Raw genomic sequence first — 21494 nt, 5'->3', positions numbered from 1 at the left:
GTCAGTTATCTTCTTTCTGTTCAGCAGCCCTAAAGAATTTTCTAAATTCCTCTTCAATTCTGAGTTCCTTTTAATTCTTCAATGTATGTGACTAAAGCATATCAGCTCACCATCCTGTACGCCTATGCCCAGAGGAGCGTGCCAGGGATGTTGTGAATGAACTTCTGGGGACAAGAGTCTTTTCCCACCTGCTCTGGACCCAGATGTGCTGATGTTATGTCTGCAGGGGATCCCAGCATAGGCTCCTGAGGGTCCTTGGAGACTGTGGGGCAGTGGCAGGAGGACAGCCTGGGCCAGGCGTTCCTCTGGCCCTGAGCAGAGCCCACCCTTGCCTTGCAAACCCTTCCTCCATCCTGCTGAGATATGCCAAAGGCAAGGGCAGCCTGAGAGGGGAGCCACAGCTTAACAAGAAACCACAGGCTATGTGGCAGGTCTGCTATCTTAGGCAGCCTGTAAACAATCTTTCCAACAGAGTATTTTTCAGATTTTATTGGCCTACTCCTACACTCCTATATTTTGAGGCCTTTTACTTTATATAGTGAATATTCATGCTTTCATCTCATTGCCCTTTGTGATCTATTGTAGCCCATAGCAACCCAAGCCACTGGCGGCTAAATACAATTTAGAACTTTAAGCTCTGCAAGCTCTGTCACTCACAGGCTGAACAGGCTGGCCATGAGCAAACAGCCCAGTGTGAGGCTGCAAATGACTTCATGGTAGCCAACAATCACTGCAAAAGGCAGGAGGTGTGAAAAAAAGAAGTAACGACATTGTGGTCTGTTAATATACAGGTGGGCAATTGTTACTTTTATCACTGCTCTCCATTAATTATTATAATTATTCTTGTAGCTGTTGTATAGCAAAGATAGGAGCTGACTTTAGCAAGAGTTCACACCCACATACAAGGTTTGCTCTCTGATAAGACTGCATGCACAACAATCTCATGTATTAATCATTCTCTTAAAGTGACCTATTCTTCTTTGTTGTTGAATTAGGCCGTCGTAATTTACTGGTTGGACATATGTTTGTGTCTTAGATACCCTTTGTGTGATATTTGTCTCTAGCAGACCCTCTGCACTGGCAGTGTCTTGGCTTTGACACCTCTCACCAGGAGATGGGTTACACTCTCAGCAGAGTGTTTCTCCTTTCAAATTGTCGCTGGCACTGGTTCGTTATTTTGCAAGAATCTTATTTAGCATATAAAATATTTTTTCTCTGCCTTGTACTTTGTCCCATGACCCTTCTCTATTCTAGAAGGTTGCACAACAGCACATGTGTTTTTCTGGTTTGCACTGAGTCAGACTGGTCTGCATGAAGCAAAGCCCAGAGCACTCCTTTGTTCGCTCCCTTCTGCAGAGACCATTCAGAGCAGAGCCTCTGGGTGCCATTGCACAGAGCCCCGAGGTCACAAATGGAAAGACAAAATGATGGTTTAGGTGTCAACAGGCTGCCCTTCCTTTCCAGTGTTCTCACTGTCTCCCTGCATGTTCTCAGATCATACAGACTGCCTGCTGCCAGGGCAGGGAAGTACTCCTGAAGCAAATAGGATTCTCATTTCCTAGAACATCATCTCAGTAACACTGCTGGGTCCTGTTGTCTCACAGAAGGGAGAGTTAGGCACTCAAATAGATTAAAAAGCCCTACGTTATTTTTATGCTTGCTTTATCTGTTACTTTTATAACATGAGGGTTTTGGGGTTTTTTTGCCAATTAAGAAGTATTTTCCACTGAACAGAAATATGTCAGACTCATTTGTGCACTTTAAAACACCTTCCAGGTATTAGTGAGGTACCTGAAATCACTGATGGATCTTTCACCTGCAAGGAACAAATTCCCACAGGACATGACGCAGTTGTCTGGGTGCTTCCAGCACTAAGGCTGGAGTACAGAAACAACTTCCCAGCTGGAAGCAGAGCGATAGCTGTTGTTTCCTCGAATTTAATCATTACAGTGGTTTTTCAGACAGATCTTACCTCCATTTTTCTCCTCACATTAAATCAGTGCCGCTCTCACCAGTTCTCAGTTTTCAAATTGAAATAGGGTGTTTCTTTAATTTGTGAGGAACTGGAGAGCATTACCCAAGTAAGCAGTTCTGTTTGGTTTTCGGAATTGTGGCAAAGGGAAAAAGAAAGAACAATCAATGAAGTAAAAAAGTTTCAAAGGTTGAGAATTACTCTACACCATCTCTAAGGTAAAGACTACAGACCATGCTGCAAGCAGAAAATAAAGTGTGTTCTAAAGATCTTATGGTCTTTGCTGCCAGCCAGGCTGTCCATTGTATTCCTGCCTGAATGTACTGCTGAAAAACCCACTAGTTTGGAGCCTGAACCCTGACCCACTTCTTGCCTCAGTTTCCCAGTCATGTTTTTCCAGTATGAGACTTTGTAAATTTTAGTCCTAAAGTAATGTGTTTTTGAGAAGTACAGGCAGGTACATTCCCAGAAAAGACATCAAGCTCAATCATAGTCACATACAGTAACATCAGGCCGTTTTGGTGCAAAAAGCCAGCACTGGGTCCTTCCCAACAAGTCAACATTATTCATAATTCCATTTATCCACTTGTAATACTAGCAGTATTGCATACATTAAAGCAATAGAGTGCATCACTCAGTGTTCACTTGATGAGGCACTGGTATTGCCAAATAATCCATTTTAGTATTGCCAAATAATCCATTTTTGTTAGCTGGGCCTCCCTATGCTTCTGGGATCAAACAGCAGAGCACAGTGTGCCAGTTGTCATGAGCCAGTGTCAGCCTCTGGTCCTGGGAAGGTTCTGGTGCCGGTGGGATGGAGTGAGTGCCAGCACATGTCCTTGTCATCACCAGGCTTTGGCCATAGGGTGTTTCTCAGCAGCAAAGGAAGATTTTCACTATGGAGAGCATTCTGGGTGAATGTCCTTCACAGAAAATGAAGGGTTACTTTATACTCTTTGGAAAAAGAAAGGGGATAGGAGTTTATTTTTTTTTTTTTTTACTGAAAAAGGTCCAGAGCAGCACTAGTGATACAGGAATGCTCACTCTGAAGCGTATTACAGACCAATACTTTCCAAAGAAGAGTGTTAAGCCAAAAAGCAATATGCCCAGCATAAATCCATAAAACAGATTCTGATAAAAATACCATGTTGTTAACCCTCCTGTTTTGTGTTGTGCCCAGAGTCAGGGTTTGAGTCCTGTTTACCCGTCCTGCTCTTTGCTGCTGGTCTGCCTGGGTGACCCCCCTTCCCATGGTCACCTTTGATTGTTGGCAGGATCACCATGGTGTTAGTGTAGCCTGTGCAAGTAGCAGCTGTTTAACACATTGCTCTATAGCCACTATGTTTGCAGGGCTCTGTTTGCCCTTCTGATTTGGTTGAAGTGAGACACGTATTGTGGCCAGTTGGCTCACAGAGCATCACTGAGGCTTATTAGTGTTTTGGTACATATGAAGCAGATAATCTAATTCAAACAGCAACCTGTCTTACTGCTTAGCTTAGATCTGCTGCCTGAGATGAGCATATGAAGATAAATTATGTGGGGTCATTTGTTAGGAAGATATCTAGGGAATCCAGCTCTCCCTTTCAGGTTCAGGGAAATAAAAAATGGCAATTCAATCTTGAGGAAGAAACCAACACTCTGGTAGCTGACAAAAATTAGATGTCACACTTTGGTTGAATAGCATATTGTTGAAGTCATGCTTGCATACCAGCTCACACTAATGCTGACTGTAAATTAAAAATACCAAGTATTTTCATTTATATCTTTGGCCTTAAAACTTTCAGAGCACCCAAAGGTTGTACTGGCAGTCTACGTTCACCATCCTTTTTTCAGGTAAAAGTATCTTAGACAATCTGAGAATGTGTCAGAGCTGAAGGTAAATTGATCCAGCACTTTCTCAGAAAATATGAAAATAGTAAATGATTTTCTGATGAAGAGTGGTTGGGATTTTTTTCCTTTGGAAGTTCTCTGTCCATGTCGTATGTAAATAGAAAGACCTAAAAGTGAAAAAAAATTTAGTAAATGTGAGTACTTCTACCTTAGTTCAAATATAAAATTGACCAAATCAAAACTGTATCTCAGCTCTCCCCATTCAGAGCTCGGTTTTCATTGATGCTTTATAATTCTATCCCGTCTCAAATATTTTGCATTAGAAAAAAAATTGGTGATATAAAATGTGGGGGCAATTGACAGATGAGCACAAGGAGTTTTTGAACAGGAGGCATTTCCACTCCCTGAAACATGATAAAGTTTGCTAAATCATCTGCATTTGAACCTAGACATAGGCTGCACAGTTGTTCAGAATGACCTTTACTGTACTAAAAAAGATCAAACAGCTGAATTTTTCCCACTGTTGCCTAGTGGGTGCTGCCACGCTTCCGGCACCACCACTGGAAGTGTGTTGTGTGTAGGAGGCAGAGTCCCCAGAGCACACCAGGGTGTTTCCAGCAGCAGGGCATGTCCTGCAAGCTCTCTGTGCCGAGCGACCTGAGCAACCTGCCTGTGACAGTTAGAGGGAAGAGCCCTGCAGAGGGAATTAATGGTTTCCGGTTAGAAAGTACATTTCACCCATCTCACTAACAGATTTTGCCCATTCTTACAGAAGAGAAGAGTTCATTAGGAGCATTTTTCCTAACTGGAAATGCCAGTCAAGGAGACATTTATATACACAGCATTGTTGGCTTGTGTTTTGAGTTAAGGCACTGCTGACAGGATAGTTTACGATGTCGGAAGACTTTTCACCCTGCAGTAAGCATTTTTGTAAAGGTGTCTAATCATCTCTGACAATACCTGTCAGCAGTCGTAGTGCTCTGATATTACTGACCCTCTTAATGGTTTGTTTTCCCCAAACAATTGCCAAGTAGTTCTCATCCTTATTGACTGTGACAACAGTAGTTCATTGGATGGCCTGCTCCTTATTAACAGAGTAGATTAACAATTCATCAAAGTGTTTGGTTAAATTTCAACAATATTGAGCATTATATTAATGATGTTGCTGGAAGTTTTATTCAGAAAACCCACCTGACAGTAATCCTGATTAAATAAGTGTAACTGAAACAAAAGTTTGTGAAATAGGGTGGAAAAGCAGCTAGAAGCAGCATCTTGAGGAAAAGTCTAAACAAGTGTAGATAAATTGTACAAGCTTTTCACATGGATGCTCCAGGTCCAGAATTGCCTTTCTGTCTATCATCCAGGAGCATGCACAGTCAAAGTGTATTTTGTATAATTCTGCTGGCTGGCGTACACAGAGAATAACAGTCTTTTAGCTATTAATTCTTCTGCAAATATGAGTGGTTAAGGTCCTAAATTCCAACTTTGCCATTGTTTTAAATCGGGCATAAAATTTGTTCCAGATGGAATTCCCCATTTCTCCATTGTATTTTTAAACAGATGTAATGTAGCGTGTGTAAAAAAGTCTGTAACCTCCCAGAATACTAAGGAAGTGTGTGCAGCCTTATCTTACTTGTGTCACCTATATGTGTTAGCATTATATTTATTTATCATTTATGTTTTAGTGGTACCTAGAGGCCTTTATCTGTTATGTCGTCATTTTTACATGAACATCGCTATTCATTCTCATGATTCCTGTTTTCTGTACATTACAGAAGGTAGATCTTGACTGAGACAGAATGCTACTGAAAGAAGAAACAATACATTCTTTCCTGTCTAATTATGGGACAGGGAGAGCTGTTTTTCCCTTTTTCTCTGCCACAGTCCCTTTTTCTCTGCCAGTCCTGGTGGTCAAAATTAGCACAGAAGGATAGCACAATACTTCCCCTCTGGGAGATTGATATTGGAATTTTTAACTTTTGATTATATGGTATAGAGTCCTTAAATTTATTTTTATTAGATATGCAGTTGTTTTTATCAAATCTGTAATTATTTCTACAATTCATAAATGAGAATATCTGTTGACTAGAATGACTAAGTTTTTGAATTAAGAACTCCTTACTTGCCTGGAGTGAATGTGTTAAAAGAGGCTGGAGATATCAGCAAAACAAATCTAATTTAATGCTTGTGATCACTGACAGTCTTACTCCTAATGTCTTTTGGAAGATGGGTCTTACAAGAATAGTTCTGCTTTTTGCATGCACACAAGTTTAAATTTATGGTAATTTTTAAGAGACTATTTATGTCTGATGGCAAAGAAGCAGTTAAGAAGTGGGGTTGAAAGGAAGGAAAAGAAAAGGGAAAACATGAAGCCAGCTTAGAAAGAACAGAAAGTGAATGGTCAAATAGAAGTGTGTATCAGCATACTTGTGTTTTGGTTACCCACTGAAGCAAGTAGAAATGTTTTCCAGTTTCCTCAGTCCCATCATGAGTCTGTGCTGTCTGGGCAGTGGCTGTGTGGGAGGAAGCACAATGAATGTTGTTCCTTTATGTCCTGGTTCCCCAGAAGCACACACTGTGCCATCAGTGACCTCCTGGGCACTCTGCAGTGCCTCAGCCTCGGGAGACTGTGCTGGCCAGGAGCACACAGGGGACAGAGTCAGTGTCTGAGTCTGAAACCAAGTGCTGGATCGGCAGACAGTTCTGAGGCTTTGGATGTTTTCCCCGAGTCTTTGATTCTGCAACATCTTTCTGTTATGGCTGCAGCAGAATCATCAGCCTTCCTGAAATGCCTGTGCATCTGTCTGGCTCCTCCTTCCATTGCTACTCTTGACTGTGTTTAAATCCCATCAGCTGGTGGAAAGACATCCAAAGGAAGTAACATCATATAAGACACCAGAGTATCCTTAGAGGACAAGACCCTTAAAAACACTCCAAACAAGCAAAAGTCTCAGAGTTCACATGCAGATAATTCATTTCTGGAAGCAGTCACACTATTTTCATGCCACTATTCACTTAGCTATGGAACAGGATGATGGAGACAACTTCTGGGGTGTATGTTATTTGAAAAGCTTTGTTCTGGAATAGTATATATTCAGCGGCATGTTTCACAAAAATTTCTTCAGTGATAGTTATATTCCAGAAATCTCTAATAGAGATTTTATTGGAAAAAATCTGTTTTAAATCAGTGGCATATAATAAACTAGAATATCCTGTCCCTACAACCCAGAAAGTCACAAAAAAAAAGAATCTCTCATGGAAATTTTGAGTCATATTTAGCTATGACCACTATTCAAGCCCATCAACGAAAGAATTCTGCTTATTCCAAAGTGTTTGTGGCCCCTCTAGAGCATGAAGGAGGAGAGCAAATAGTTTTCCCAATTTTGTGTGCATGTATCTTGTTAGGATTTTTTATTATATCAGTGTCAACGTTTCACTGACAGTGGGACTTGCACAAGCCAAAGGAGATGGAGGGTGGAGGGAGAAGTCTTATTCATTAGAGTGCAGCAAGACAACACACTCCATGCTTCTGGCTGGAAGGAAGGATTCTGCCTCATAAAAGGAAGAGCTTGCCTAGCTTTCTGTATTAAATTATTACCTACAGGTCATTTTGTCTGGATAAGTTTTGCAGCATTTATTTTCATCTCTGTCCCAGCCATTAGAAATCTGATTTGTCAAAGATGCTTGTAAACTACAGTAACTTTTTGACTGGGGGATCAGTGCTAAAGACCTTGAAAAATTGGCAGAAGTTTTCACCTTGCAAAAACATTAAGATAAATAAAGCAAATTGATAAATACCGTTTCATAGAATATAGGCTCTAGGATTAAATGCTCTAACACATAGCAGTAACAGATCATTCCAGGTACAGAGCATCATATTTCAAAAGCCATACAGTTAATACTGTAAAAGATTATATGAAATGTGATTGATTCTTAGACCTTTATGTCATAAAAAGTAGCTTCAGTTATGTGGGATTCTGGAGTAAGTAAAGTAAGAGGTTACGCAAAAAAGTCAACCCTTAAGTTGCAGACAAAGAGCTGCTACTACCAATAAAGTATTACATCATAAAAATATTTCACAGACACTCAGAAATAAGCTGTACTTCTGTATGTCAGTGAAGCAGCAAATTGAATTCTCATAATATGTTTTGAAAATGAGTCTTGTTAGGTTTGATGAGGTGGAAAACGTACTGAGATCACTGGTTTGTTCCAATACATTCAGTACGCTTTTCTTGGATGTTTGCCATGGCTAATCTTTTTAATGGCAGTGTAGCTTGTAAAACCATTTGGTAGAGAGCTGTATGTCTCTGTTTCAGAGTATCATACCAAGCAGGATGGTAAATAAGTTTCTCTTCAAGCATGCAAACCCTTTTTTTACAATACCAGAAATTTTATTTTAACACGCATATCAGAAAAACCTCAGTATTTCCTTTATGAATTCAATGAGGAGCAGAATAAAATGCAAATGTCATTTCAAATACACTCACACATACATACGTAGGTGTTTAGGGGTTTTAAGAGTTTTATCAAGGGCAGACTTCAATTCAACAGGCCCAGTATTCAAGAAATTAAGCCTGTCACAAACCCTCTGGATTTCTCCAAAACCTTACAAGCCATTTTGGAAACTAAGAAAACAGTGGGCTTTACGGTGTGATGATCCATCATCATATGCAAAGTTCTGTGTTACTAAACTGGTGAGAACCTTTGGAGACAAGAAAGACTTTGGCCTCATCCTGTTGAGGTTGAGCCAGAGGTTGCCCTTCAAGTGCTTCAGATGATTTCAGCCCATGCATTCACACAGGTGTGTTATCTCTAGTTAGAAGCACTGGAGATGTCATAGCATGTTTATGATGGCCCCAGAGCATAATTACCATTTAATCTGCTTCTATTCAAGATGTCTTTACAAAATAATATGCTTTTTCTTAACACAGTTTCATAGAAAGGTACAGGATCTCATGTAGTCAGCATCACTTTCTTTAAACCACATTCCTGATTCCTCGGGTCTGAAGAAATCCCCTGCAAAGCCTGCTGTCTTGTCCTATCTTCCTTTCTGTCACCCTCAAAGAATCCACACAGAAGAGGTTTGTGTAGCTGCACTGATCCCAGCACTCTGAGCTCTGTTTTCTGTTAAATTGTTCCTGGATAACTCTCCTTGAGAGAATCCTGCCACGAAATCCCACAAGACGAACTTCTTTTTCCTTTAGGTTTCCTTTTTTATCTTCTGCCTATACATTTTCCATAGTCGCAGTCAACTGTCTACTTTCAAGTTGTTGTTGAACTGATTTTCATACTTCCACACAGATAATCATTTCACTGTCTTTAAACATTCTCACATGCAAAAGCACAAGGTAGGAGGTGAGAGTTTTGAAACTGTGTGTCTTAACATGTTAACCCTACCAGTAGGGTTGTAGATCTGAGAAGAGACATAGAGAAAGAGCACATGAAAAGGAAAGGGGGAGGAGAAAAGAAAGATAAACATGTGTAAGTGTCTAGAAGAGCTGCTTTTTGACAATGAATTTTTTTAAGTAGTGTGCCACGTTGAGCCAGAGGTTTCAGGCTACTTTGCCAAGAGTCATTTATGGTTGTGGTTGGGATTTGTTTGCAGTTATCCCTACAGTGAGGACTCTAGCCAGGGAAGGCAGTACATGAACACGAGATGTCCAGCCTGGTGCGACAGAATCCTGATGTCCCACTCAGCCAAGGAGCTCATTCTGAAAGTAAGTACAGATCTGCAGCTTTCTGATGCCTCCACACTGCATTTATCTGCACCAAAGGCAGGCAGGGCTGAAAACCTCTGTCCTTGAGTTTGCCACTCACCAAGCTGGAGACAGCACACCATGGTAGTAAAGAGAGGGGTGTGCCTCCAGTGCTTTGCACCCAAGAAGGGGATTTGTCCCCATAAACCTGCTGACAGTGACTAAAAGGTGAGCTTTCACAAGCACATCTTTTGGTTTCTGAACTGCCAATGCTGACTGTCTTCTGTCCTGTGCTGCTTCTGTGCTCATCACTGCTGTGCACAGCACTGGGAAACTGCTTGCTTTAAAGAGAGTGACAGAAAATAAAAAGCCCCTATAAAAAGTCCCCATTAGTCTCCCAGCCCAGTCTACCCTACAGTGACATAAGCAGCAGCACTGCCTGTACCAAGGATTCAGCAGGGATGCAGACAGAAGCAGGTACAAGTGGCTGCTGGCTGAGGAGTCATGCAATTGAAAGAAAAAACTTGTACAGCAACAGTTGGAGGCATCTGAGTTACCAGAGTGGTAGATTTCCTAAGGTATTCTCAAGAATATGTCAAATCCTAGACAGGCCAAATCTATCACTGTCCTGTGAATGAGGACAGTCTGCAGCAGGTAGGCTCCTAACTTTGGTACACCAATTAGGTGCCTAAATTTAGACATTTCATTAGAGCTTTAAAGATACACTTGTGTAACATTTTTAGAACATACAATTCCTCTTGGGATTTTAGTGTACATATATAGGGTTAGGGCTAGTTGGTGATGCTCTGTTCAAGGTTAAATGACACAGGGAATGGGTGTATGATACAAGATCTCTCCCGCTTCTCTCTGTTCTGAGCTGGCTGTTGGCCATGGCTGTGGGTGGGGTGAGGATGGGTGTGCTGCAGTGAGGTTGTCTTGCTGACCAGACTGTATGACTATAACAGACTTACCAAACCCAAAATTGCCCAAAGTCATGTGTCAGTATGTTCCTATATAATTAATGCAGTTTAGTGGGAGTGAATTACAGAAAATAATCTTTGCAAGTAAATCAATGTTCTATAGCTTCATGGCTTTTTTTTCATGTTTAAATTAATTACACTCTTGAAACTTGCTCTCCTGAAGTTTATAACCTTCTTTTTCTCTGTCGTTGGGGATATTTATCTCGTTATTAGATTGTTTGCTTTGCAGTATATATAACTCACTGAAAGGCTGGAAGCATGTTTTCCACACCTACTTGAATTTCAAGTCAATGCACTTCCTAACACATTTTAATGTGTAAAAAGTGTCTGCATGACATCTTGAAATTTCACCCAAAATTTTAGACAATGCATGTACTGGAGTATTTAGTGTAAAAGAAAAAAAAAAAGTGAAGGCTAAGGGCCATATAGGCTTTACAGTCTAATAATAATGTCAAAATCAGTGTTACTTGGTTTTCTTATACAAAAATACCATGTGAAAAAGTGAGACTTTACCCAAAATATTACTGATAGTACTTGGCACCCGTGAAATTCCTAAAGAACAAAGGATTAAAACCATTAAAAGAATGGCCAATGAGGGAAGATTTTTTTTAAAGCTATGAATAAGGAGATAGAAGTGTACACAAAAGCTTGAAGAGTGTAAACAGTACAAAGAGAAAGGAATTCTTTCTGATTATCTAGAGGGCTATAACTTGGATATAATGGGAGAAAATTAAACAAGGGAAAACAAAGTTAGAACACTGAAGAAGTTTGTAAATGTGAGGTCAGTTACCCAATTTCCAGTCTCCATGTAACAGAAACCCCTCAGTTGGATCATTCAGAGCTTACTTTTGGAAGTGCACATAATTCTGTCTCTGGAGCTTTGCATTTGCAAATTCTGATCAAGCCAGCCATTTGGGACATCTCCAGAAACACATATGCAGAGTGACAGTGTTGATGAGGCCAGACTGGTCTTTAACTCAGTCAGTCTGTACCAACACAGGACTTAGTTTACCCAGCCCAAAGCCAAACTGGCATTCTGGCTCATAAAACCTAATAAAAATAGTCATTAGAAAAGAATGCTGAACTGATGGAGGAGAGGACAAAATGACCCTTCAGGTTTCTGTGGTTCTATACAAGATGTAGTGTTGGCCTTGACTGAGAATTCACTTGTCTGCCGAGACCTATACTTTAAAGATTTAAAAGGAATTCTGAAGAAAGTAAAAGTAAATTTTAATTAACTGATTAGACTGAAACAAATCCTTAAAATATAAATGTATATGAATTTTTAAAGAATTTTTTCAGTGGTAACTATCTATTGAATAGTCTTGCGCAGCCAATTATTTTGTTGTATTTTTCTTATAGGCAAATAAAGTGTTTCTTTTTCTGCCCAAGCAATTCTGTATTTTATTTCAAACAAAAATTATAGTAAATCTGCATTTAAATCCCAGGTAAAGAAAAGATAGTGTGCACAAATTACCACTGTACAGTGTGTTCAGCTACACAGTAGGCATTACAGATTGTACTGACATGGGGCTGTAAACAGCTTTCATGCAACATCATCTATCATGCCATGGTCGGTTACCTCACCATCATGTTATTTTATGCTTCCTGAGCCCTAAACCACCAAAGGTTGCCCACTGCTTGGGAGCTGCGCTGATGCTTGATCGCATGAAGTAATGAATGCTCAGCCAAGTGTATATTGTTTCTGCTTGTGCACTGCTGTAATTTGTTTATCTGTCTAAAGATTATGCAGTTGAAAATCCACAATTTTATGCTGCCTTTGTAAATTATCAAGTCGCTTTTGATGAATGTATCCCCACTTCCGATGCTGGTGGCATTATGATCTTGAAATATTGGAAAGTGCTCATGCATACAATGCAGAAGGTTATGTTTTTATATTTTTGGCAGACAACTGTGCTGTAAAGTAAATCTGACCTTAAGCTTCCTTACTACATTAAAGATAATTCAGTTTTAACTTTATAGTCCTAAATGCTACTGTTTATATAAAGTTATTGCCCAGTCAAACTTGACTGATTACAGATGAGAAAGTCTTGACTGTTTCATACAAAATAAATTAGTATCACCAACTAGTTTAAAGCACATTACAATTTTCCTAGAGACTGGAGAGTGTGCAGATTACAGATGTAATTAGCTTATAGAAATTGTTTAGCACAATAAGAAATTGCTTTGTATGGCAATGTATTTGTATTTATTCCTGAAGTACTGTGCTAGAGGATCAAAATAGATCTTCCAAATCACATTTATTGCAAAAGGCAGAAAGATGAGTACATTTTATTATTCATTAAGCTACAAATGCTAAAGAAGTCGCTATGTAAGGGTAAAGTTCAACAATGAACAAAAGGAAAGCAATTGATAATGGAGACTGGAGGAATGTCATCCGTCATTTGCTGCTTTTCTTAAAATCACTGAATGCTTTTTTTCAGATGAAGATATTTGTCTCAGAGAAATGGTCGGAGATTATAGTCATAACCTGAAAATAATCATTCATCTCTCCGAAGATTTAAAGTCCCTTATATGATGAAATCAAATGCTCTTATAAGGAAACATGGATTGCAATTAATTCAAGGAACATTTATCTCACCTAATTCAATAAAAATTGTGTTGTTCTTAAAAAAGGACTGACCAAATGTGCTAGCCACGTTTTGCAGCAGAAGCCCAGAATGCAACTACAACACGTCACTCATTTCACCTAGCACAGTGTTAGCCACGAAAATTTCCCAAGGTCCTGTCAGCCGGGAGGAGATGCTGAGATCTCAGGGGTTTTTTATGCAGGTAAACTGCACAAATTACTGCAAGCAGTACTGGGCATATAAGTTCATTTTACACAGTCTTTCTCTAGAGAAACCAAGCAAAGATGTGTTAATATCACCTCATTCCAAATCTGGTTTCAACTATTTGTGCAATATTTCCAATATTTCTTTTTATGTCCATAATCTGGAGAATTCTTGGACTGACCAGTGTTTCATTGTGTTTTGGTTTTGTTTTTTTTTTTAATTAGTCAGAAAATGATGAGAAGATAGTAATATATGACCACATTGGGCCAAATGTCTGCATGGGGGATCACAAGGTAATTAAATTAAACATTTTATTATTTTATCTTCTAAGTTTTTTATTAGAAAAGAGAATGTATGCACTAGATTCTATTAATTTTTAATCAGCTGTATCACTACCCTATTTTTACAGTAACACCGTGAAAATGTTTCAAAGTTGAATTCAGCTGAAGCCAGTATATCAGAATAGCTGTTTGTATGAAATCAAATAAAGAACAAGATGATGGGTGCTAGAATGAAAGCAGGATATGGTGCAAGTAAAGAGGAGCAAACATCTGTGCACTTAAAACTGTTGTAGCAAAACAGAAGTAATTTCATTCTGTTATCAAAGATGCTTTCAAAGCATAGCTTCAACTAGGTTGATGCACAGGTGCTTATTAGTAAAAGAACATATTGGCAGTTCCATGTTTAAACAAATGATAAAAGGAATAAAGAAAAAATACAAAGAATTACATAAATACCAGTTGTTGAAATTAATAAAAATACCTGAATTTTACATCAAAATCAGCAAACAATCTTCTCTGCTGAAGATATCAGATGGAAACCTAAGTTAGAAATACAACAAAACAGTGTATTTGCTTTCTTTAAAAAAAGCCAATTAAGGAGTAGGAGGCAAGCTGTGAAAGCCTATCTGAAAACAGCACTGAGGCTCTTGAATGATAATTCAGAGAGGTATAGAGGGTAGTTACACATATGGATGCATGTGTACATGTAAATCCAAACTCACAAGTACATACACCTTTTTAATTCCATGGTCAGAGCTGGTGTGAGACAGAGAACTGTTTTCTAAGGAAAAATGCTCTTCAGGCATTTAGTCCAGAATCATCCAAGGTTTTAAAATAGAGCAGTTTACTAACTTATGGAGTAAACAAAAAGCTCTGAGACAGCCAGTTCAGAAACGGCAATTTTTGTTTTCTGCATCACCAGTAGTGCGGCACTGTGACAAAAGGGAGATGTGTATGAGACCTGAACCTCTTCCCACAGAAATTCGTGGAAAATTTTCCCTTAGATTCAGTGGGAGCAGAAATCTGCGAGGAGATTATGTTCCCTTATGCATAATGTAATTAATTCAAAAGTTATTGCAACATTTTGTTTCCAGTCATTGAGAAATTTTTGTTGTATTTACTACTGACTGTAAAAAAAAGTATATTCAAACATGTAACTTCTATTTTTCCCTGACTTGCTGCAGCCTGTGTTCCTGTCCTTTCGAATAGCTGCTGGGGCAGGTAAACCTATTGCAAATGTGCACAAGTGTTGTGTCGTGCAGTGATGTGGTGGTAAATATCATCTTTTTTCTTTACGTTTATATTATATTTTCTACATCATTTCCCCTGTGTTTATCTTTCTTTTTAAAAAAATGCCAATTCTGCAACAGGAAAAAGATGCCTACGAAGTGAGAAGATTTTCCGTGAAACCACACTGTAGCCAGGAGGGAAGGCAGCACACTGAAATCCATAATCCTAACAGCTGTATTGATAAATCCAGTCCTGAGTGCCACATTTTTAGACTGCTGATCGTACACTATGCTTCAGCATCTGGACTCTGTTCGAGAGAAGCCTCACATACCTCACTGTCTTGTATGTTCATGTGACATCAAGTAGAAATGTGGAATTATTTTTTATATATATGTCACAGTTCTGTTGCCAAAACTCTAAATAGACAGCAGAGATGTTATGTATTCTAGATTTCACAATTTTCAACTTTTCATAAGTGTTTGTCAATGTGGAAAAGCTATTTCAGCATATTATAAACTTTTAAAGGCATCATGCCTAACATTATATATCTTTACCACTTTGGGATTTTGTACATTGGATTGTATAGATAGAGATATTGATGGTTTTAAATGGTATTTTCTTTGTTGACCAAGGCTTATGGTTTGTGTTTTAGTATTTTGGGTTTCATTTTGTTTTTAATTCTTTCTCATTTTATTTACTATACTGCCATGTTACATGGTTTTTGAATCACACAGCAGCTGCTTTCTATACATACATATATATGTGTGTGTATATATATGTATGTATGTGTATATATACACAGATATATAAATAATTTATAAACCTGACCAAAACTTATGCTAAATATACTTTCCAATATGAATGCTTGAGAGTGCCATATCAGCAGTTAGTGTTGGAGTCTTAGCAGGTTTAGTTAAGTGTACATCAACAACCAACATTTATATAATGAATAATATATAGTAGTGCCATCCTGGATACAGATATATAGCATACTATATAGTACATATATTAGCAGTTTCACTTTGTTACTCCTATAATCTCTTCTTTCTATGTAATATTAAGGATTGAATGTGAAGTTCTTAGCTAGGTTTGGGTGTAACTTTCCAGAATTTTGTAAACTGTTTTTGTCTGTCTTTTGTTACTGTTTTATGGTGCCAAGTATTCTATATTGAAACAATAACAACATGGGAGAAGAAAATAATAGTCTGCTTCAAGTAGCAACTATATTGGACACAGACTGTATTTATACAGTGTTAAAGGAAAAAAAAACCTACCAACCATCACCCAACTGTAAATTTTCCTGGTTAGTAGCTCAGTGCAGCCTACAAAATAGTCGTTACAGACATTTTTCTCCCACCACTAAATACAACATTAAAAGGTGATTAGGGAGTCTGTTGATGAAACACAAATGTATGTTTTATTGATTTAATTTAGAACACTACAGAGTTCATGGACTGCGCAATGGCATTAGATTGATGCTTGATTTTGGTATAAATCACTACCATTGAAAATGATTTGATGTCCGCTTGCAGAGTTCTCTTAACAGTACAACCCAGTTTATATCAAGTATTGTTGCCCAAAGGGTGTCTGCAGCTCTGTATTGTTATTGTGCCATGTTGCATTATAACCACACAGTAATTCTATTTAAGTGAACTCAACTCATGATAACTTTGAAGGCCTTTAGAAATGAGTACTCTGGTCCTCAAGCAATAAAACTAATCATGGTGAATATGGCTGTGTCTGCCCCTTTAATTTGGGCATTGGGGATTACAGGGAAATTACTAAATTCTCACATTTTTTACTGACATACCTTTTAATCTCCTGCCAATTAACAAGGTTATTTTTCACATGAAAACCTCTATGATAGGATGCAGTTCCGGTGTTAATCAAAACAATACAAACCAAGGAAAATGCACTGAGGAGCTGATACAGGAGCACTGATGTGAGGGAGGTAATGCAGCTTTACAAGCTGTTCACAAGGTGCTAGTCCTCAGCAGGTCAGTAAATGTGCCACCATAAACTCCTCCGTGATTATCTCAAGTTTCAGAAAAGCCTCTCTAGCCTTTTCCAGCAGGGATCGAAGCCTTAAGTACAGATGAACTTGCTGTAGGTGCCAGCCGTGAGGCCATCCAGGGCCCGATCCTCCCCGGGTCTGCAGGGTACCCCATGACCTGCCAGGGTGAGCTGCTGAGAATTCCCCGAACTGAGCCGTCAGAAATTCGTAAAATGCAAATTTCGCATTTAAACAGTCCCGCAGCCGAATCCGGGGGCGCAGGGCGAGCCGGGCCAGGCCGATCCCAGCGGACATCCCACTGCAGCCCCGGGACGGCCAAGGAGCGACGTGCTCTGGCCCAGGACGGGCTCGGGTCCTGTCACGTCCCCCCTCTCCCTCTAGCCGTGTCCCCGGGCTGTCAGTCCTGCGGCGCCTCGGAGCCACCTTCTCCCCCAATGCGGTGCCCCCTCCAAGCCCATTTAAGAACTGTGGGAAGGGGCCGGTGGGAATGATTAGCCTCGAGTGCAGGTGTTTTCATCCAGCCACTTCTCAGGAGCACGAACACCGGCCCGGTCTCGGCGTGCTCGCAGCCGGACGAAGACTCTTCCCTAAACTCGATTTACTCCCTCTGTAACGGCGGCATAACTGGACGCGGCCCCGTTCAGTGAGTAGGACCTGCGGGACTCCCCGCCCTCCCCGGGACGCGGAGCTGCCTCGGCAGGAGCGAAGTGGAATCAATCACAGTGAGCGGCGGCACCGGGACCCGAGGGGGCCTCCGCGGGGAGAGCTCCGGGCCCTTTTCCGCAACGGAACCACGCCGACGCGGGCCTGTGTCGTGTCTCGACATACCCCGAATCCGCGGTGGGTGATGGCCCCGGTACTGAGAGAGCAAACAGGGGAGGCCCAGCCGCGTCCTTCGGCGGTGCAGGGAGCCGGGACCGCCCGCTCGGCCCAGCGCCGCGGAAGGTGGACGCAGAACGGAGGGGCTGCGGTGCTGGAGGCACTGGGTCCAGCACCGGACGCTGGATGCCAGGCAGGGGCAGCAGGACCGCCCGCGGTGCAGCCTCTGCCTTTTACTCGGGCTGCGAAGCCGTAGCTGACACACGGGCAGAAGAGAGCGTCTCATTAATTAAAAAAAACACAAACAAACGAAAAAAAAAAAAAGAAAAAACCCCCAAAAAAATCACGGCAAAAAAGCACCTTAGCAACGCGGGCGGCTTTCACCCACAGGGCCTCCCGTGTGCCAAGGAAAGGAATGCGGGGTCTCGGGCGGCTGGGAGCACCTTGGCGGACACGGAACCACGCGGGGCCGCGTTCGGGCACGGGCACGCCGGCAGGTATGGGGCCGAAGCACGTCCCGGGAGCTCGGCGGGAGGGCGCGGGAGGGTGGTGGAGCTCGCAGGCCGCAGCCGCGGATCTCAACGACTTCGCCCCTGGGTTTGTGCAGCGGCCAGTAGCCGGGCAGCGCAAGGGGATGTGTCCCGGCCCCTGCCTCCCGTCTCCGGAGTGGACCCTATCACCCGCCCGAAAGCCGACGAAAGGCTGCTGGGGACCAGCGCTCCCGGCCCCGCACGCGGCAATTCGGGCTGCACGTTCATCCCCGCGGGGCTGTCGGGGAGTCCCATAGCGAAGCTTCCCCTTCCGACAGTGACCGCGGCCCCCGGCGGTGACCCCGGGACCCGAGCTCTCCCGGCTCAGCCCGCTGGCCCCCGGCCGCAGCGCCTCGTTTTCCCTTGCGGAGCAGCGTGGGGCACCCGACTGCAGGCACCCTGCAGGAGCTCCGGCGTCCCCAGCCCCTGGCACAGCAATGCGGGAAAAAACTCACTAAAGAAGAAGGTTGTTAAATAATTTATTGATTTATACAAAGTCTTTCCAACACATGTGGAGACATTCTAGTGTAAAATCAAGTGTCCATTATCCTCTCGTGCTTTTTGGGGGCATTGTTTCCTTTTTTTGGTATGGTTAAGCATAAAATCCAGAGGCAGGAGAAATGAAACTGCCAAAACACTGAAGGAGCGGAGTGAAAGAAGACTCCCGTTTTTACGCTAGAAATATACATCACAAAATCTGAAATTTACTATATACAAAGTGGCTGAGATCGGACTTGGGACCCATAGAAAATGTAACAAAACCTGATTGTTAGGAGCAGGAAACTAACAGGAAGGCTAAAGCAAAGGGCGGGAAACTTAAAGGGGCACAAAACCCAAAAAGTTGAAAAAATTTCTCTGAAATTTACATCAATGAGAAAGAAAATAATTTCATAACTTATTCTGTAAAAAATATATACATTTCACATACATCTTAGGCTGTACAACACACTACTTTCAAACACCCAGTTACACTCACCCCCGCCGCGCTGCCCGGTGTGGTCGTCGGCCCTGTGCCCTCACAACGTATCCGAGCTGGTGCTGCAGGGGCTGACGAGGGACAGGTTCGTGGATTTGTGCTTTTTCAATAGCCTCGTGATTTTTTCGTCGTCCGAGTTGGGGTCCAGGGGCTTGTTGTATTCGTCATCGTCCTCATTGTCCGAGCTCTCCTTCAGCTTCTCCGTCTCCGAGTCGTGCTTCTTCTTCGCCGAGGCCATCTCTGCCGCGTGTCTCTTCCGCCACTTGGTCCGTCTGTTCTGGAACCACACCTGGGCACCGGCACCGGGCACAGCTCAGCCACGGCCTCGGCCCCGCCGCCGCGTCCGCCCCCGCCCCCGCCCGCGGCCACCCCGTCCCATCCCGCAGCGCGGGGCTGAGGGCACTCGGATCAGAGCTGCACCAGGCAGAGCCCCGGGCGGCTCCTGGGAAGGGGGCGCTCCGTAAGGGCATCTGCTCAGCTTTGCGGGTCTGAGTGATGGTAAAAGCAGCAGCTTCCCGGAGCAGTCGTTTGTTGAAAACAGAATACAATAGCTAGAAAAAGAACTATTTTTGGCTTACGGTTCACCCCAATACTAGAATGCACCTGCAGACTTTGCTAAAAAATTTGCAGGGTTACGAAAAGTAAAGTTTTACTACTGGACACGATCCTCGTGGAAAAGTGACCCTTTAAAAGTAATTACCCGCGGGGGGCTTGTTGTTATTGGGATCGGGTTTTTTTAATGTATTATGTCTATTTATCTTAAATCGTTTACCGCACAGAGAGCTCTAAGCATAAAATAAGTTAGGTAGAAATCAGCCTAAAATCTATCCAATATCGAAATGTAACTTAAATTCTAACTGATTTAAAAAAAAAAAAAAATCCCTGCATGGCTGCACCGCGTTTGTGGTCACTAGTAATTACCACCGTAGCAGCAAGCGGCCGCAGCAGGGAGCGGGAGAGACCGGAGCCCACCGGAGGGACCTACCTTCACCTGGCTCTCGGTCATCCCCAGGGAGTAGGCGAGCCGGGCGCGCTCTGGTCCTGCCAAGTATTTCGTTTGTTCGAAGGTTTTCTCTAAAGCAAATATCTGCTGTCCGGAGAAAGTCGGTCGAGAGTGTTTCTTCTTGCCGTCCTTGTCCAAAACCATCCCCGTCTGAGCTGAAAGCGGAGAAAGAGCTGCGTCAGGGACGAACTCTGCGCTGCTGCCGGCCCGTAGCCGGGCCCCGCCGGGAGCTGCGGGGCTGCTTCGGGTGTCCGCCAGCTCTAAAGCAGGATTCGATCCGGGACAGGCCCGGGGCCGAGTAACCCGCGCCGGGCCTTCCTGCCGCCCGCCCCGTCTACCGCTTGTCCGCCCACGGCGTGGGGCCTCCCCGGCTCCGGACCCCAGGCCGCCTGCTCCCCGCGCCCTGCCAGAACCGACCGCACTTACCGGGACAGGCGAGCCGGGGGTCTCTCCAGGGAGACCCTTGCACCACTCCTGGCCAGAAAATAGGCGGCCGTCCCGGCAGCTCCGCCAGCGGCTTCGGGTAGCGGGAGACGGCAGCGGGGCTGAAGTACATCCCGGCCGAGGCCGCCAGCCCGTTGATGCGGGGCAGCCCGCCCAGCAGGTTGCTGGCACTGCCCACTGGCCGCCCTAGGATGTCGCTTATTCCGTGCGGCGTCCCCAAGGGGAGCTGCGTGTTTAGTCCGCCCAGAGCCGGCGCCTTGAAACCGGAGGGGTTCTGCAGGGCGTAGGGGAACAGGGAGGTCTTCATCTCGGCCATGTTGTGCAGCGCGGCTAGCGGCGCACTGCTGAGGACGAACGCGCTCTGGCGATTAGCATCCATCTGTCCCACCGCTAACATCTGCAGGCATCAGCGAGCGTGGGTCTTTCCCAATCGCGCCGCGGCCGCACCGCTGGGCACCCTCGCCGGGAACGCGGCCGCGGGCGGGACGGCCTCCTCGCGGCTCGCGGGATCTCAGCGACAAAAAGTACCGAAGTTTGCCGGGCACAGAAAATCCCAGCTCTTCCCCGCCCGCTCCGGCGGCGCGCACCTCCAAAGTCCAGGCTGGAGAGCAGCAAAAGCCGAGGCGGGGCAGCGCGGCGAAACAACAGACCGGGAGTCCCGGGAAGAAGAGACCCCACCGGCGGCGCGTCCCGGCGGACTACGGGTAACGCGCTCCACGCGCGATCCGGCGGGAGGGGGATGCGGGACCGACAGCTCCGCGCGTCGCCCCGGCCGCGTGTCCGGCGGCCGCGGGGACGCTCCGCGCCGCGCCCCGCGCGCAGATAACCGCGCGGGCACCTGCGCGCCCCGCGCCCATTGGGCGGCCACCGCCCCGCGCCGCTGCCACCGCCCAATCGGCGGGCGGCGCGCGCCCCCACCCCAAT

General features: G+C 43.6%; 2 protein-coding genes across 3 annotated transcripts in view; one reads left to right on the top strand and one right to left on the bottom strand.

The window, feature by feature from the left end:
* Positions 1-15113, top strand: part of INPP5A (inositol polyphosphate-5-phosphatase A) — a 173747-nt gene extending 158634 nt beyond the window's left edge. The window contains exons 13-16 of one of the 2 annotated variants that reach the window (XM_085064569.1): positions 9408-9519; positions 13498-13566; positions 14739-14775; positions 14925-15113. In XM_085064569.1, the coding sequence (XP_084920695.1) occupies positions 9408-9519; positions 13498-13566; positions 14739-14775; positions 14925-14974 (268 nt within the window). In that variant the 3' untranslated portion in view covers positions 14975-15113. Of the gene's footprint in view, positions 1-9407; positions 9520-13497; positions 13567-14738; positions 14827-14924 lie in introns of both variants that reach the window. The other variant, XM_085064570.1, reaches the window with a different exon arrangement.
* A 3496-nt stretch (positions 15114-18609) lies between these two features.
* NKX6-2 (NK6 homeobox 2) lies at positions 18610-21376 on the bottom strand. The gene is made up of 3 exons (XM_085064571.1): positions 20553-21376; positions 20109-20281; positions 18610-19412 (listed from the first exon to the last, which is right to left on the bottom strand). The coding sequence occupies exons 1-3, from the start codon at positions 20965-20967 to the stop codon at positions 19164-19166; spliced, it is 837 nt and encodes a 278-aa protein (XP_084920697.1). The 5' UTR covers positions 20968-21376; the 3' UTR covers positions 18610-19163.
* Positions 21377-21494: the final 118 nt, after the last annotated feature.

Source organism: Lichenostomus cassidix, chromosome 6 (genome assembly GCF_008360975.1).
Source record: "Lichenostomus cassidix isolate B80296 chromosome 6, HeHo_3.0, whole genome shotgun sequence".
Taxonomy (NCBI): Eukaryota; Metazoa; Chordata; class Aves; order Passeriformes; family Meliphagidae; genus Lichenostomus; species Lichenostomus cassidix.
This window is presented reverse-complemented; position numbering and strand designations above follow the sequence as displayed.